The sequence below is a fragment of the Prosopis cineraria genome, unplaced genomic scaffold (genome assembly GCF_029017545.1).
Source record: "Prosopis cineraria cultivar Desert tree isolate PC_DT_omini unplaced genomic scaffold, ASM2901754v1 PC7, whole genome shotgun sequence".
NCBI lineage: Eukaryota > Viridiplantae > Streptophyta > Magnoliopsida > Fabales > Fabaceae > Prosopis > Prosopis cineraria.
Window position 1 is genome coordinate 21,060,818 of NW_026555338.1, and position 19,146 is coordinate 21,079,963.

Genomic DNA, 19,146 nt, shown 5'->3' on the forward strand with positions numbered 1-19,146 from the left:
TATCAAAAATAAAACTACAAAAAATAATGTAAAAAACGACCAATTGAATAACATGCCACATAACAGTTGAAGGGGGAAATTTTCAATCTCTTATACTTCCCTCTTGTTCTATATGTGAATCTCCCAACATGTTTACAAGAACCAAAGAAAACCATAAATCTTATTAACTTTGTTTAAAAAGTTAACTTTGTTTAAAAAGTTAATAAGCTTTCAACTTTACCCCCTATTAAATATACATACTTTAAACATAAAATATTTTAGCATTTAATAATATTCTCAACATTTAATAGAAAAAAAAAGTTCAATATGAACACAATAATTTTTGAAGTGTCTTATTTATTTAAAATAAATAATCTCTCTATTTTATAAACAAGGGCACACGAGTGATATAGAGTGAACATAAGACTCTTTACTTGGATTGAAGGGAGATAGATGGGAGATGAAAACCGCACGTGAGATAGGTCCCACCACTCACTTTATCTATCTATATTCATTGGATAGTACAACATACGGTAGGAAAGAATCCATATTCCAGGAGAAGATAGATAGCCAAGAAGAAGCTGCTTACAAAACTCCCGAAGCATACATGATAATATTTATATAGTGAAATTAAGGTATATCTAGAGAAGAAACAAGTTCAAAAGCATATACTGAGACCGAGAAGATTGAGCAAGAAGGTGACACACACACACACACACACACACACACAATAGGTTTCTCTGTGAGAAGAAAAAGAAATTGAAAGGCAGGAATAATGGTATAGTACCTATACAACAAGGGCTAGCTAGCATTGACCTAACTAGTGGCCATTGGAAGAGGGTACAAATGAAACAGATAAAGCAGAAAACTGAACTAAAGAAGTACATAAATACATAATACTTAGCCTTATATATAGAGAGCCATGTGAATATATGGTGGGAATATCCCATGTGTGCGTTTCGAACATGGCAAGAGAAGAAGAAACAGAAGCTGTTGCTTATGGCGATTTCAGAGGCAGGAAGTAGTACAAGATATATAAGCTTATCCATTAACCTTTTATTGTGTGTATGGAAGGTACTTAATTATGATGAAGTCAAAGGTTTGGTCTTCTTCTCTTTTAAGCAATAACATTCGCAGACGACACACTCATGAACCATGTTTCCACACACACACACTCTTTGAAAGAGAGATTTTTGCTGAAATTAATGGAGGGAGTGATTAAGTTGTGGAATCCGAAGTGGGAAAAGAAGATCAAAGTCAGAGTCAGAGAGCTATTATACTTTGTGACTTTGGTTGGCGTGAAATATTTTACTTCTTATCGTTAAAAGTCACTTTGTTGTTCTAAGTTCCAGAAAAGGATGTGCACGCTTGTATTAAAAAAATAGGGCTAGTGATTTGATTAACTCCTGTCATTCTAACTTGCGTGTCTTCTAATCTAATGCTTTCATTATCAGGTTATTAATTAATTAACCAACATGTATATGTTTTTAATAACATTTAATTAAGCATCCACAGTACAGAGATCAAATGTGATTCAAGAATAGAAACAATTTGATAAATCTGAAATAATAGAAGTGGTTTGTTGATTAAAAGCAACCATGGATCAACTCTATATCCTATATAGTGTGTTTGAAAACAGTTTTGGGCATGCAAAAATCTAGATTTTGGTATTTTAGAAGATATCAAGAGAATATTGGTGTGAGATTGAGGTATGATATGGGCATATATATTTTTATCCCTAAAAGTTACATAAACTTGTGCTGATTGGCTATAACATAGCTAATGAGTTGACTGTCTTGTCTGAACCAGCTAGTGCAAGACATAAATGCATCAAAATTTGTTTAATGACCATATTAACCGTATTGGTTAATTTTAGGATTCTTTGTATTAAAAAAAAAAGGTTTTGGGCATTAAAGTTTGTTAAATCTGAATTAAAAAAATTGCAAAGTTGATTAAAACTTGCAATAGTGCCCGTGGGGGGAAAAATTAAAAACCTAAGGAGAAATGAGTACTTATACCTAGATGGGTTATTGTCAAGGAAAACAAAACTATAAGTCCATTTAATGGGTATTTTTTTTTTTCGGGAGGAAAAAAAAAAAACAATGACCACCCTGATGGCTGACCGAACAACAGTTATATAACTACTAAAACGATTCTTAAACTAGACATTAAAATTTATAACCCTGAGCCACAGTAACAGCATGCATGGTATATAATAATTAGGGTTTACAGTTTTTAATATATAAAATGTGTTGTTTGTAATGGAAGGAAAGATGAAACAAGTCCATGTGATTGCTATTATGTTTGACGATCTTCCGATCCACTCCTCATATGTATAAATATATAGTCAATCTCTTTCCGAAATGTGGTAGCCCTACTGATAACATTGTGGCCTAATGGCATATTGCTTGCTTTTGTTAGAGGTAAATTGTGAGTTCGATTTCACATGATGCCTTTTATAATAGAAAAGTGGTAGTCCTAGCAAGATTTGTGTCTCTATATTATATTCATTTCATTCTTTTTTTATCAGACCTCTTCTAGAAATATTTTATATCCCCTAATGTAAAACTTTTAATAGAATATTAGGAAGCATTTATGAGCTTTTTCCGAAAAAAAATATTATCCATAAATTCACTCTATAAATACCCCTCTCTCTTCTTTGAAAGAAGGGTCACTGAAATTAAGGAGAGTTCTTTTTGAAATAACAGTAATTTTTTTTAGTAAAAATCAAAGCTGTCAAAAAATTTGAATTAACTTCTTAATTACTATGTATGATTTTTTTTTTCTCAAAGGGTCTTATAAAGGGATGGAGAGAGTATATGGAAAGAGTTACTACTACAATTATAGTGGTAATTTCTTTTAGATTTAAGTCGTGCTTTCAGATAAATATAAATACAAATTTACCAAATTTTGGTTACTTTATATAAACAATAAAGACTCACATAACACACACATATAGTATGTATATACTCCCCTAGTTACTATTATAATAAGTTAAAGCACTTTCAAGCACTTCATTGGAATCAAGGAATAACAATTAATTCATTAAATATGTCTTAAAATAAAAAAAATTCAACTTTACCACTATTAAAAATAAGAAGAGACATTGATACACAATATATGAGAAACCATAAAATTAAATTTGCAAAAAATTAGAAAATAATAATAAATAACTATTCATGTGTCTTATTTTAAAAATCAAAAGATTCTTTCAAAAAGTTTTCTATAATAGGATGCAGAGGGAATATATAGAGGAATACTCTCATCACTTTGATTGTATATATAATCAACTCAAATCTAAAGTGAAATGTAAATAATCAGTAAATATAAAAGCTGCTAAAAAATCATAATATTCATAAATATAATTTTAAATTTTATAATTTGTTTTATCAAAAAAAAATTATATCTTGTGATGTCTATAAAGTTAAACTGTTAATGTCTTTGAATAAAAAGAGTTGGAATGTTTTCTTTTCTTGAGGAATGATATTCGTAAAATTTTGTGCGGGAACTAATAATTATTTAGGAATGATGGTGTAAGCCATATGATCGCAATCGTGGAAGGGCCTTTAATTACACAGAAGCACACGCAGGAGACAACTTTATCCATATCTGTCAATTTATTCCCACGTTACCAAGCTTTTTCTTCCTTGTACCAATGAATAACACGTGGTAACTTAATCATAAAATTTCGCCTCTAATGTTAAAAACTATATTCCCTCATCTTTTAAATAAAATAGAAAATAATCAATCTATACAATTTAAAAAAATTAATTAAGTATAATAATTGTATCTGAAATTAAAAAAATTTAGACTAAATTATCCTTGTAATTAATGAAATAAATTTGTCTAGTAAAAATAAACATTGATTTTATGAGAGACAATTTGAGAAAAATGTGATAAATATTTCTTAAAATTTATAATTTTTTATAAATAAAAAATGATATATTATAATTTTTCTTATTTTAAAAAATGAAAGGAGTTTACTCCTTCCATTCCATTATAGTACTAAATATTTGCATATGGAATTTTTCTTTTTGGCCAAGCTTACACATAGATTAAGAAATATAGTAAATATGTAAATATACGATATATTTTATTAAATATGCTCCTCATGTGGTTGTGTTAGAATAGGTCTATGTGTTTAAGTATATATATTAAATAATTTAATTCAATTATTGAATTAAATGAGGGTAAAACAAAAAGTATTATTAAATATTTTTACAATTCTAAAAATACAAGAATTTACTCGAGGAAGATCAATATCTAATATAAAATAAGTTATTTATCTTATTAAATTGATATTAAAATTAACTATATAAAAGTGTCATTTTAAATAGTGTTACTTTTTTAGAGTAATATGTAACAAAATATTTACTCTAGAAAAATCAATATCACTAATAAAATAAGTTATTATCATATTTAACAGACATTAACAGTAACTATTTAAAAGTGTGATTTTAAATAGTGTTATTTTTTCAAAGTAATATGTCCTCATTCAATTTTTTTTGTTTAATGGAAATGGTAACTGTGCCATCCTAATTTTGATTTAAAAATTTAATTGTGTAGATTAGGTATATTTAAGGTTTTGATTTAGGAATTATGTTTGATAGAGGGTAACTGAATGTTTAACCACATAATTATGACTTGAATTGAGCCTAGGATCATGTATAAGGGTTGTTAGGGATCTAAAATAGGGTTTAGGCTGAATCTAGACCCAACATAATGGGCTTAAGTGAGAATCTGCTTACTGTACCATGCGCCATATATCTGTCATGACACACATGATTTTTACACTTATATTTTGTTCATAAAATAGAAAACAAAAAGGGAGAAACTGAAGGGTTAGGACACGCATTTAAGGCTCTTAGTTAGGGTTAGGCGGAGACATTAATTCCACACATTTCTCAAGCTCAAGATCAATAAGGTAACCTCCCCTAATCTCATTTTTATCATCTAAACCTATCTTTAAACTAGTTTATGTCGGGTAATGATAGGGTTTTCATTTTTTGAGGGTGTCCTAGTTATAGATCTAAATTCCAAGGTTGAGGTTAAACTACGTTATGTTTTTTAGATAGTTTTGATAATATTTATGACAATGGGATGCTCAAATCCACAACCCTAGACTAGTTGGGTGAATTTTGATGATGATTTGAGGATGGGAATGTTTGATAAATGAGTTATAAGTGCAATGAGGATAGAAATGATTAAGTATGATGGGCTAGATGTGTGGAAGAGTGTTGAGATAATGAGGTTAATTAATCTAATTAACCCTAGGATTAGGGTGTGATTGGTGTTTAAACCCATGTATTAATGATGTTTAGCATTGTATTATGTGTAGATTGTGATGTTGAAGGTGGTTGTGTTGAGAAATAATTTGTCCAGGAACTTTATTTGCTAGGAGCAACGATAACCTTTACTAATTTTTATAGTGTGTGCTTTGTGATTGATTATGTGTGTTTTATTGAAAAAAATTGTTGTTTGGAAATATATATGATTGAAAATGCATAATATTTATTTGGAAATCGTATTTTCAAGTGAGATGAAAATTTGTATATGAATATGTTCGATGTGAAATAATATGTTTGAAAACATGATTTACTCATTTGGAATCATCCTTATTTGGAAAATCTTGTACGCATAACTTGTTCGAGTTTAGAAAGGTGTTTGGTTTTTTATTGTTTAGAATTGTCTAGTGCCATGTGGTATACCCTCATTTGATCAATGAGTAGCTTGTTAGGGCTTGGGTTAACTTGTTTTTGGCTGGGTGAGTTAGCACCAAGTGTAGACTTCAATATAGAGAAATGAAGATATAAGATTAGTGGTCATACATTCTTGTTTAGTTTGTTTAGTTTTGTTCAAAATTGTTTGGAATATAACTTATTCAGGAATTTTTTTTTTGTATGCCCTACTTAAGAATAGCATAATTAGTTGCATTACATACATTATAGCATCTTAGCACTGGCAACTAAGACCTTTGTGTCTCATTTTTCATTGTTAATATTTTCTTATAGGAAAGGGTCCAATCGGAGACGTACCGGAGGTATAGTTGTTGTGTGTGGGACAACTTTTTAAGTTGTTAGGCCTCATTTGTTTGGTTAATGTATATCTTGCCAACCTAAGGGCATTCTTTTATAATTGAGCATATAGACTCCTCACTGTTGTGTAAACTTGCCTATTGTTGCCATGGGATACATTTTTCACACTACAAGTCTTATTTTGAGATTATTAAAGTATGTTTGGAGCATGAAATTATATTATGGTAAGTTTTGCTATGTTTTTATTGAACTTGGGTTGAGTGACTCTAACTCAACTATGGAAACTATCATGTGGTGTAAATGATGTTAGGTTTGAGTACATTATTGTGTTGTTGACGTGGTTAAGTGGTTTACATACAAATTGGTATTGACTTTGGTGTTGGTTTTGCAAGAAGAATTGTTTGAAAAATGTGTTTTATGCTCTAGAGGGGTTTTAGTAGACAAAATTGTCATACAGAAAATTTTTTGTGTCAAACTAAAGCCAATAACTAAATTATATTATAAATTTTGTGTAAACATTTGAATAACTCAATTTAAATTTGTGTACAAAGTTATGATATTTTAAAGTTGGTATTATATTGTTCATTCCATTAGAGTTTCTATTAAGGTAGTTGCACTGTAGCTTACGATTGTTCAGCCATGGCGTATGACACAACGAGATGTTGGCCATGGCTTGTCTTCTTTATCGTTTGCTGCGGCACACAATACTTTAGTCACAATAAATGGCATCATTTTTTTTTTTTGAAAATACCCCTGGTTCTTATCTCTGTTTCCAAAAGGTCCCTTTGACTTTTGTACCCCTTAGGAACTTTTTTTGACAAAATTGCGCTTGGGAACCATGCTTCAATATTAATTATGTCTTATCTCAATATTTTGGATTTTAAACCCTTGTTTTGAATGGGTACCATAGTAAATTCCTTTCTTAATATAATAAATTCCTAAATTACCAAAGTAGTTCTATTTTATCATCTTTAATTCTTTCTATTATGGTAGCTCCTTTTATCCATAGTAGTTTACTTTGAAAATTATTCTACTAATTATGAAAAATTATTTTCTACCATGACAGTTTTATAAAGTTGACTTGACTCTTAATTACGATGATAGACTCTTGTCTATCATGGTAAGGTTTTAAAATGATAAGTTGTTTTTTCTACTATGGTAAAACCTTTATTACCATGGTAGGGTTTCAAGAAAATATCTTTTTTTTTTAACCATGATAGCTAGATACTTTTCTATTATAGTAAGTATTTCAAAAAGTTGAGTTTTAGGCTAATTAAAGTAAATCAATTTGAAAAATGAGAGCGTTTTGGTAACTATTATTAAAAAAAAAAACTAACAGAAGGTAGAAACTTATACAAGGAGATGGTAACTATTGTCCTTAAAAAATATATATATAGTTAACAAACTAATACAAGGAAGAACACAAACAAAACAGAAGAATCATGTCCTCATTCAATTTGAAGATGCATATTTTAATTTCCTTCTAAAATATCCTGTCGATCGTTTGAAAAAGCAAACTATGCGAAAAGTTTTTTTTTTGCTCCAAGATTCGAATCCACAAAAACACCCATGCCAAGTGATCCGATTTCATCTTTTCCTTTCCCACTTTTCAAATAAATATATTATGTGTCTGTTAGTCTACTGTCCTGTTTTCTGTCCTACATGTTTACCTTTCTTGATAATGGTTTGGTTGGGGATAAATCTTATGCATGTAGAGCTAGTTCTTCCTAGATAGCCATTAACCATGCATTCGCATGTACTCATACTCTCTCTCCCTTTTATATACATACACACATATGCTCTCTCGCTTGAGTATTATAACAAGGTACTTTAAATTTCTGAATTAAAAAACCTTATTAATTGTACTCCCTAATTAAGGATATTTTTGTAAAAATCTTACTTTTGCATACATCTTATTGTTGAAATTCTATTGAGGGACCATGTCGTTGAAATTCTGTTGAAGGACCATGTTCTTTGTCTGAAAGACAACCCAATATTCAAGTGCCTTACCTGGTTTAATTTTCACAAGTGAGCTATATGGAATTCAGTCAATTCACAACTAATGTTATGTGATTTCAATAGTCCAAGGTTGTTAAGCCGAAAACAAAAAAGGTTGCCCGCTCTACAAGATGCAGACATTGGGAGACAAAGGGGGGTCGGGATCCTCTCCTTTTCTTCTCATCCCATCCCACCCTTGAATAATAGAATGAATGGCTCATGTTTAACTGTATTAAATAAATAAATTTTAAATGTTAAAATTTGACCTACACAGTTCATGGTTAGACAAATTTTAACATTTTGAAGTTGTTTGTTTGTTTTTTTAATATAATTATGATAATTGTTTTATGAAACAGTTATATCTGAACGGCTGAACCATTCATTCTTTATCTAATGGCGGAGATGGGATGATGAGGAGAAAAAAAGGAGAAAAGAGAAAAGGAAAGGATGTGCTTCCTGAAAAAATAGTGAGCTACCTATTTTTCACTAGTGAATTATTAGTAATTCACAACTGAAGATAGCGTTTTTACTTTTTAGCAGTTGACAATTGAGATAAAAAGGAAAAATGAAAATTAGGCTTTTCCAAGAGCTCAATGGGAGGCTAGTTAATTAATAATATGATTTTCATTGGTGACTTACTAAGGATTCCTAATTGAAGTTATATGATTTCAAAAGTATAAATTTGTGAGCAGAGCAGTTTTGTCTACTCATTTTTTTAATTTAAAATAAGGACTATGGTTCTTTAATGAAATTTCAATAATTTAAGGTAATATAACTTAATAGGGTCCCCAAATATGTCATTTTCCCTAAGCACCAACCACATTCTGAAAAGATATGGCCATTAATATGATAAAATATTTATCATATTTTAAATAAAATAATATTAAAAGAAAGACATAAATCATCATTAGCAGTTAATTATACACTAATAAAATGAATATAAGATTTAAAGTATAAAAATGAAAAAAATTACTAACTATTAAATTTAATTTTATCATTTAATTTGTATGTATTATTAATTATTTAATCATGATCACACACGTATTTTTTTAGTTCAAGAAAATTTTTCATGACAAAATATAAAGTGAAAAGCTTATTTCAAAGAATTGAAAAAAGATAAAAGATGGGCACGAAATATTTACTGTAAAGTGTTGCTACGTGGTCCAAGCATGCTTCTGCTCTGAAGTGGCATTACTTTGACTTTGCCTTGGTTTTTAATGAGTTCAAATGATGATCTGCCTCTTCTTTTACATTATTAATGATTGTGGAACCAATAACTGTTTTTCTTGGGCTTGTCTCTTGCAAGTTACCATTTCTCTTGTTGCCTTTTTCAAAATAGTTTTTTGTGCCCAAACCTTTTAGGCTGTTTTCATTTTATATAACAAACGCAAATTATATGTAAAAAAGGTTTGAGGATGTTTTGTAACTAAAAAGGGCATAAAGCTCTTTCCAGTTGCAACAAACTGTAGTTTCTTTTGGGTCTGTGATTTTGGGCCAAGTTTGGATCACTGATGGCATTGTGTCCATTTTTCATGCCCATTTATTTATTTGGGCCAATGTACATAGTTAGGGAAAATTACTAAAACTCTAAGGGATTTATTGACAAATAATTCCTGCAAACTTAGTATGTGGTTGTAATTAATTTTCACTGTGAAATAACGCAAATGCCTTTGAATTCACCTTCCTTTGACTGACTCTAATATGTGTTGACCAACTGGCACTGATTGGCTGTTGTTGATTGGTCACTGTTTGCCCACTGTTGATGTTGATAGATAAAAAATATTTTAATTGAAATATTAATTTTTTTTAATATTTACAAGTCAATATTTTATAATTTTAATGCATTAATATTTACAAGTAAAATTTTGTAAATTTACAAGTATATCTCTAAAGAAGATTAACATTTTAAAATTTATAAGTCAAATTCTTATATTTACAAGTTCACCTTGTAGATTTACAAGTTAATTTACATAATTTTGCATTGGTTCTTTAAATTTTACAAATTGTTTTACAAGTACTTATTCAATTTAAAAATCATCCTCTTAAATTTACAAGTTGACCTAAGTATCCTTGCCTTATTAAGTTATAAATTTTGATATTTGGTTTATAAATTTAAAAGGATCACTTGAAAATACTCTTGTTACTTTTAGTTCAAAAATATTTGTGACACTAAACTTGTTTCTGATGTAATACTTTCTTTCAACTTTGAAAATGGTACAATCTTGCTCCTGTTGTTAAAAAAAGATTTTTGTCATAATTTCATCACTAATTTCATCACAAACTATTTTTAATTTAATTTAATTATTTATAATACATATTTATATATAATTTATTATTATGTTATAAGTAAATAATTTTAAAAATTATAATATAAAATAATTTAGTGACAAAAATTTTCTATCACTGTTTCGTTGCAAACGAATTGGTGATAATATTTTTATCGATAGAAATATTAGCAATGAAATTTTCACTGATTATCGATAAAATATTTTATCACTAATTAGCTGTTTTTTTTCAATGCACAAATCCAGATTTGGTGTGTCTCAAATCCTGTCTCCTAATGAGTGTCTCATGTGACACTATAGAGATTGTTGATCCAATCATGTAGTTGCTGAAGATATAGATGCAAAATACAAGAAGAACATGACTCAACCTTCTATCATGCTCGGTATCTTAATCCAACAGTTCACATGGCTATAGAGAAATGATTGAAATGCATCTTCATAAAATTTCCCTTCAACTTGCTATTTAAGTATGAATTTTCAATAGCGTTGATTAAATTAAATCAATTGGTTTTAGTGTGGACACTTACTGAGTGAGAAGATTTAGGATGGAATTCAAAAGCCCCAGGCGCGCACTAATGTCCTCATCATTAAGAAAAGATTTTTTTTTTAATTTTGGTTCCATCTAACAATTACACAAATTCCTATTTGAATTACCTAAACTTAATTATTTTATTTCATGTGTACTATCGATAACAATAAAAAAAAATATGAAAATACACTAAATTAAGGTAAGAATTTATGCTCGATCAATCTTTATTTTGTAATTATTTGATAAGAATTCTCTTTGGTCATGTAGCTATATCTAGCAAAGAGATCAGATAGACCAATTATGTGTATGTTTTCACCGTTGTCCCTATCTAACTTTATAGCTAGAGAGAGATTGTTGGTGAAATTTATACAAAGTTGTACTACAAGTCATGAATAGACTCATCTTAAGCTCTTCTATTCATGTTCTCGTTAATGAGTAATAGCATGGCCATAGCTTTGACTCTTTGAGACCCTTGCTTTAGTTATTGAATACACACACACACACACACCCTATTATATATATAATAGCAAGAGAGGCTGCAGGACTGTTGATTTTGAACGTGCGCCATTGCCATGTGCACTGTGTAATGTGCGTACCACCTTAATGATTCCACCTACTGATATTACAATGAACAGCACAGACCACCATGGAAGTTGCAGAGTCAACGATATCAAAGTGGCAACAGCCAGAGAGCCAAACACAGACATGAGCACTCCAAATTGAGACGCGAAACCGGGAAACATCAACTTATCTGCAGAAGCCAAATAATGTGCCACTGAACATCCCAGAGACGCCATGGAAATCCAAGGATGAAGCTCAAATGGTGAGGGACTCGTCCCTGATAATGATGAACTTTGTATCTGAAGGAAATTGAGCAGAATGTGAATAATATAATGGAAGGGACAATAGAGTTGAAAGAAGAGGAGGGTTTGTGGAGGGAATAATAATTGAAGATGTAAAAGTTGAAGGAAACGACACAAGTAATCTTTCTTGGTGAAGAAAAGCTTTGGCTATAGTTGTTAGACATTGTTTCTGTTTGGTGCAGCGATCAGAGAAAGCTTAAGAAAGATGAACGCATTTATAATACTGTGTCTGTTTTGTGTTGAGAGAGACATGAAAAGCATTTATATTAATTAATTAATTAATTAAGGAAGTGGAAAGGAAAACTCTCTGAACTTTCGGAACGACGGTGAGAGCAGTCAAGTCCACTTCCGTGTGGTTTCATAACAGGACCAAGGGGGATTAACCAGCTAGATCAAGTGAGAGCAAATCTCTACGTACCGTCCGTTTCCTACGCTCAGGATTTAGACACGTCATCCCCCAATAAATGATACTATGGTTTTTTTGCAAAAAATTACATATAAATCCCATAAAGTAAACTTATTTACAAATCAGTCTCACAAAATTCAAAAACCACAAGTAGGTCCCTTGGAACCTGAGTATGATTTGAAATTGGGATGAAAAGACAATAATACCCCTATTAAATATATATACATTATATCAATCAAATAATTAACAATTACTTTATCAATAATTTACAACTATAACTTTAATATTTTACAAGTGTAACTTTATATACCCAATAGTTAAACTGAATAATTAACAATTATTTTATCAACAATTTATAACTATAACTTCAATTTTTTACTACTATAACTTCACATATCTAATAGTTAAATTGATTAGTTTAACAATTGAATATATAAAATTACAATAGTAAAATGTTAAAGTTATAATTATAAATTACAAATAAAGTAGTTGTAAAAAATTAATGTTAAATTTTGTTAGTGATATATGATTATTTAACTATTGAATATGTGAAGTTATAATTGTAAAAAGTTAAATTATAGTTGTAAATTGCTAATGAAATATATGTAAATTAATTATTTGATTGATGTAATATATGTTTAATAAGGATAATATTGTTTTTGTAACCTAATTTTAAATAACACTTAGATCTAAAGGAACTTGGCTGTGGTTTCTAAATTTTATAAGATTTATTGGTAAATAAGTCTATTTCATGATACATATATACGTAATTTTTCCTTTTTTTATATGAAGCGAATATGCATGGTCTATCCACTCCTTTTAGTCTTCTCCGTCCATTCAATTTTATGTTTTTGCCAAAGCCCTATTAGCCTAGTGGTACCTAAGCCACCCTCAAATGAGAGAGGTGGCAGGTTCAAGTCAGGAGAGGGTGTCGAACTCAGCTTTGCTCCTCCCAGGAGGAGCCCACCAGATACAAATCTTGATTGTGAGATATAATTTGAAAGTGTTTGTAAAAAAAAGAATCAATCAAGCTTGGTGTTGCGAGACGTGCCAGAGACGCGGGGTTTTAAAAGGATGGAAGAACCTGACTTCTAATCAAATGCGAGGAACCCGAGCTCCCTCATCACAGTTCACCTAGATGTAAGAATGCAAAGTCAAGAACACTAATATAGATGCAGAAAAGTAGAGATGCATTAATTAAAGAAAAAGGGTGGTGGGCTCTACCAATCATACAATAGGAAATAAAGACTAAAGCTACATGATAAAAAAAATAAAGTAACAGACGTAGAGTCTAAGATTGGTAGTTTGTTGATGCTAATGATAATCTTCCTTGTTGAGAGAGAGCTCCTCTATTTATAGTTTATCCTGATTTGGTACCTAAGCCCCATGATCATCAATTTTCTTGAATTTAGAAAGCATTTTCTATATCATGGCTACTCATTATGGGTGGAGTAAGGCTGGTCTTGACTTAGTGGCTAAGGATTATAAATAATTTCTTTAATTATTTTAAAGCCAATTAAATTAAGTTGAGCCTAGACCTCCAAATTTACAATTTGGGTGCAAATAATGCCCCTTGCATAAAAATTGGCTGGAGCCTTCGTAGGCCAATTTTGTATGGATATGTCTTAAAGGACCGGCTCATTCTCATTTTGATTGATGGTTAATCTGGTACTTTTCTTGAAGGATACCTTTGTGATTGAGGATTAAGGACCATGTGGTCTAGCTTAGGATTAAGTTTCTCAAGGTTTAAAACCTCAAGAGCTGATTTTAGAAATGGCCCTTTAAGTTTTTAAGGACTGGTTCTGTAAGATCTAGCTGCTGCGAGGCCCCTATGAAGAGAACCCTTTAGGAGGGAGCTCTTGTGGAAAAGGCCCTTACAAAACTTGCCTTTCTAACTTTAATCCCTGTGGTACTGGCCCTTATAGTTGGGGCCCCTCTGGTGCTAGCCCTAATGACTTCGGCCCTTGTGGCTCCGGTCGCTCTGGTGTTGGCCCCAATGGTTTTGGTCCCGATGGTGTTAGCCCTAATGACTTCGGCTCTTGTGACTCCGACTCATTTAGTGCTGACTCCAATGGCTTCAACCCTGATGGTGCTAGCCTCGATAACTTTAGTCCTTGTGGCTCTGGCCCCTTTGGTGCTAGCCTCAATGGCTTCGGCCTTTATGGCTTCGGCCCCGATGGTGCTAGGTCTAATGACTCCAACCCTTGTAGCTCCGGCCCCTCTGATACTGGCCCCAATGGCTTCGGCCCCGATGGTGCTGGCCCTAATGACTCCGGGCCCTCTGGTGCTGGCCTCCATGACTTCAGTCCTTGTGGTCGAATAGGCCTACTATTGAATTAGACCTGCCATTTATCTTTTGAGGGATTTTATAGCGGTTCTCGTTATTGATTTTCTGGTCGAAGGGCACTTTGAGAGACTGCTCCCAAGTCTATTTGTTCTCTAAAGGTGCGAGCCAATTGGAGCTTGCTCCTGCGATGATCTAGACCACATAACAGAGATGTTCCTTAGCTCCTCCTTTAGAGTTTGCAATAGAGTTCTTTGCCTCTCGTTAGCTTGTACTTCACATTTTGCATGTGCAGCCACATTCTCTGAGTCGTAAGACTCAGGTCTATTCTTTCCAATAACATATTAATCCTTATGTGTCTTAGGCATTCCTTTCACACGAGTCCCATTGGGCGTGCCAAAAATTGTTTGTAAAAGAAAAAACAATCAATCAGGTGTGGTGTGGCAAGGCGTGCCAAAGATGCGGGGTCGCAAAAGAATGGAAGAACTTGACTTCTAATTAAACGTGGAAAACCTGGGCTCTCTTATTATAGTTCACCTATATGTAAGAATGTGAAGTGAAGAATACTAATGTAGATACAAAAAAACAGATTTATAATATTAAATATAGACTGTCCAAATTTATCACCAGATTTACCAAAAAAAATTTGTAATTTTTATAATGTTTTATTAAAAAAATAAAAAATAAAAAATTGAATCTGGACCGTTAACTTATGAATCAAATTTGCACGGTTCAGATTTGGGGCTAGCGCAGAGGAAGCTACTCAAGAGGAGCAAAGCTGAGTCTGTAGAGCGTGTGTGTGAGGAAGCTTTCTTTTGGGAAAGTGAATTGTGTGAGTTGTGCATGAACAATATTGTTTTAATTACAAAGGGAACCAAAATTTGACCCCTAAGAAAAAAAATAAAACAAAACAAAACAACTGGAAACAAAAGCTTACTGATGGAAAAATAAATAAAAACAAAACAAAACAGTTAACCCTCACCTGTCTCTGAAATTGTAGTCCATGATAGCTATACACTTTGAAAAAAGTTTTATTAGGGGTGGGAATAAGTCACTAAACTTTAACTAAATGGACCTGAACTTATAATATAGGTATAATGACTCTAAATTTAATTTAAACAAAAAAGAATTCTCTCAAGGAATATATTATTTAAATAAGTTTTTTTTTAAGTTTGATTTGATTTTTTTTATTTTATATTAAATTATGGAAAAAATTTGGGTTCCTTTTGCAATTTTGTTGCCGAACACTTTTTGTTCCTTTCCTCGTTAGCTTCCAACTTAAAATCACACTCAAAATCATCACTAGCTATTGGAAACTCTTTCACACACCCCACAGTCATTTGTTCACTTAAATCCTCATCTTTTATATAAGGATCATTTGAAATATCATTAAAAATACCTTTTTGATTCAAAGACTCAAAGGTGGAAGCCATTTTACTAGCTTGGAGTGTTAAATTTTGAAGAGCCAATGCATGTTCATTAATTTTCTTTTCTTGCCAAGATCTCATTTCATTTTGATTATCTAGAATACATTGAAGCATATCCTCTATTGTTGACTTCTCCTCATGAATGTGGGTGCTTTCATCAACATGAGTATTGTGTGATGTATGAGGATGTGATGCATATAAGGAAAGAGAATGAGTAAAATCTCAAGACAATGCTTGTTCATGATTCCATCTAGGGTCAAGAGTATTATCATGAAAGTTAGTTTGGGCCTTAGCGTAATCTTCCTCCACATAATTCAAAGGTGAGACATAGGAGCATTGCTCATTATAGTGATCAACCCCATAAAAATTACAACAAGTATAATCATATTGGGATTCACAAGCATTAGTGGCATAACTAGAATTTATGAGTATCATACTCATATCCCCGCTTGCCCCATTAGTCCGCCAAGGAGAATCCATACACCAAGAGAACAAAAACACAAACTAATTCTTGGTGCAAGGAAAGCATAAGACAAAACTCTAGAAAACACAAAAACACACAAAAAGAACAAATAAAAACAAGAACACAAGAAAACAAGCAATAAGAGGAAACACAAACACACAAGAAACAATATTTACAATGCTCAAGCGAAATCTACTATCACTCGTCTAAGTGGAAAGGCTAAGTATCAAACTTTGCTAAATAAAACGAAAACCATTTTTTTAGCATATTCTTTTTTTTGGCCAACTTTTTTAGAATAAGCTAGACCCGGGGGGGTTGTGCATGTGTGCAAAGTTCGAATTATTAAATTGTATTATTTTTCTCTAGTAAATAATACCATTTGTTATACTTTTTGTAATTTATGTTATTTAAGTTAATAATAATAAAGTCAAGTTATCTTATTTTGGTTAAATGTTTATCAAAATTTAATATTAATATTTTAAAAATAAAATGTATCATTTACCAGAATAAATACTATAATTTATTTATCACATTAATGAATCAAATACACAAGCAAAGCTAACTAAGTAAATATCTTAAAATGACAAAAAAATTTTAAATGTAATTTTTTTAAGCTCTTGCAATTTTCCCAAACTCCCTTAAACCGATAATCTATTTTCGAGTGGGAGAAAGAAAAACAGAGCGGTCGCATTTGCTTCTTCACCAACTTTGAGCTCCCTCTTCTTGTCACCGTCAAACCCTTCCTCCTCACCTCCGACTTGTTCTATTACTCACCGTCAGCATGCCTCTTAATTCACTGGTGCGTTTCCACTGTACATCGGTTTTCTGTCTGGAGCTGAGCTGAGTCTCTGTTATGTTTTGTTTCGCTGTGCGGTGGCTGGAAGAGCGATCAAAACTCTTTTCTTTCCCTGTGCAGTCAGTGAGGTTTGTGTGTCAGTTACCATCGTGTGTTTCTGTCACTGAGAGAGCATGGAGTTGCTGGAATTCATTAGCTTGTCGTTCCTTATGGCTGTCTCTGTTCCAGGTTGACATCCGTGCGTGTACTCTTGCTCAACATGTAAGCTCTCTTTCTCTTCAACCACTGGCGGTGCATGCGTGTGTGTATAAAAGTTTGATTCATTTTTTTTCTTTAACTGGCCGATTTTCGTTGCTCTTTTTGCTGGTGCTGTTATGGTTTGTGAAGGAGATATTGGGTTATAGCTATGGTCTCGTGACTTAACCTATGGAGAGTGCCTTCAACATGTTTGTGGAAATGCTTGAATGAGAAATTTAAGTGTTGTTTAGATAATGTGTGCGCTATTTTACTAATGCCGAGTTAAGAATATTAATGAAGAAATTGAATGTTGGGAATTGTTGGACTTTGCTTGCGTGTTCGTCTCATAATTACTTTACTCATATTTTACTATAAATTTTTATATTTTTTTTATATTTTAAATTTCTATATTTTTATTTTTAAATCTATAAATGAACCTACACTTTATTCATTTAAAGACTTAAAATATCAAAAAATAAAAGTGTAGGGATTTAGAATATTAAAAAAAGTACAAAGATCTATAATAAAAAATGAGTAAAGTGTGAGGACTCCAAATTTTATTTTTTCATATATAAATATATAAAATATATAAATATATCTAAATAGGTCAAGCTTGAAGGCTTGCAGGCCAGGCTTTAAAAATTTAGGCTTGGCATATTTAAGTCTATAGGCATGGGTCTTATGTTTGGCCTCAACCTAGGTTAAATTATAAGTCACTTATTAGAAGCTTGGCCTACTCTTATTTTTAAGTTTTATAATTAAGCTTTGCTTGTAGTTTGAAATGAGTGCATTGTGTGGGAGTTAGTGTGCAAGTATTTGTTTTCTTAAACATATAAACAGTTTGCTCATAGGTTTGACTTGATTTGGTTTTGAAGAAAAACCAAATCGAATCAAACGAATTGATTCACTATAGTTCGGAACCTATTTGGTTTTTTATCAATAATTGACTTGGTTAGTTTTTAAATGGTTTGACTTAGGTCTAGATTAAGTTTGAACTTTTTTAATGAGATATTCTTCATAATCACCAATATATATTCATGTTCACCAATAATTTTTAACTATTAACTATTATTTGCAATGAAAAAAATCTCTTGAGCATAAAATAATATTTTTTAACAATTAATTAACATATTTAACTATTAAAAATCAATATATTACTTGTAAAACACTTGATTATAAAATTAAAAAATTATCTTAAATAATTTTAAATAACATTTAGCTAATTGTAACTTATTTTTATTAATGATTTATAAATAGCTAAACTTGGAAAGGGGAAAAAAAGTTTTGACAAATTTATAAAAATATATATAATAAATACAATAAGATTTGGTTTGATTTGGTTTAAGCTTTTAAAGCAAAAGTCTAAACCTAAATCAAACCAAACCAATCAATTTTATCAAAAGAAAAATAAAACCAAACCTCATTTATAATTATTTTTTATTGGTTCATGTCAGTTTGGTATGATTAGTTTGGATTGATTTTGAACACCCTTGATTAAAACATCTCTCAATTTTGTATAAGTAATTAGTTTGGATTGATTTTGAACACCCTTGATTAAAACGCCTCTCAATCTTGTATAAGCAATTTCCTAAAATAACTTATGATGAGACTCCACATGCTGGGTGCAACATATCCTAAATTTTTTAGATATTATCAATGGCTTCTATCCTTGTATCAAATTTGAAAATAATTTAACCTTTCTAAAGCGAATATTCCAACAAAATTTTAAACCTTTTATATTTTTTTTTTCCACATCGACCAGCCAGATCGAGTCCAGGTTTGAATTTAAAATGTATCTCTCTCTTGCATTCATTTTTCTCCCAATGCATGAGCTATGATGCAAA

The 19,146-nt window shown here is 31.2% G+C and overlaps 1 protein-coding gene across 1 annotated transcript; it reads left to right on the forward strand.

The window, feature by feature from the left end:
- The first annotated feature begins 13,751 nt into the window (after nt 1-13,751).
- Nucleotides 13,752-14,435, forward strand: LOC129316578 (uncharacterized). Its single transcript, XM_054960994.1, has 2 exons — nt 13,752-13,763; nt 13,911-14,435. The coding sequence occupies exons 1-2, from the start codon at nt 13,752-13,754 to the stop codon at nt 14,433-14,435; spliced, it is 537 nt and encodes a 178-aa protein (XP_054816969.1).
- The last annotated feature ends 4,711 nt before the right edge of the window (nt 14,436-19,146 follow it).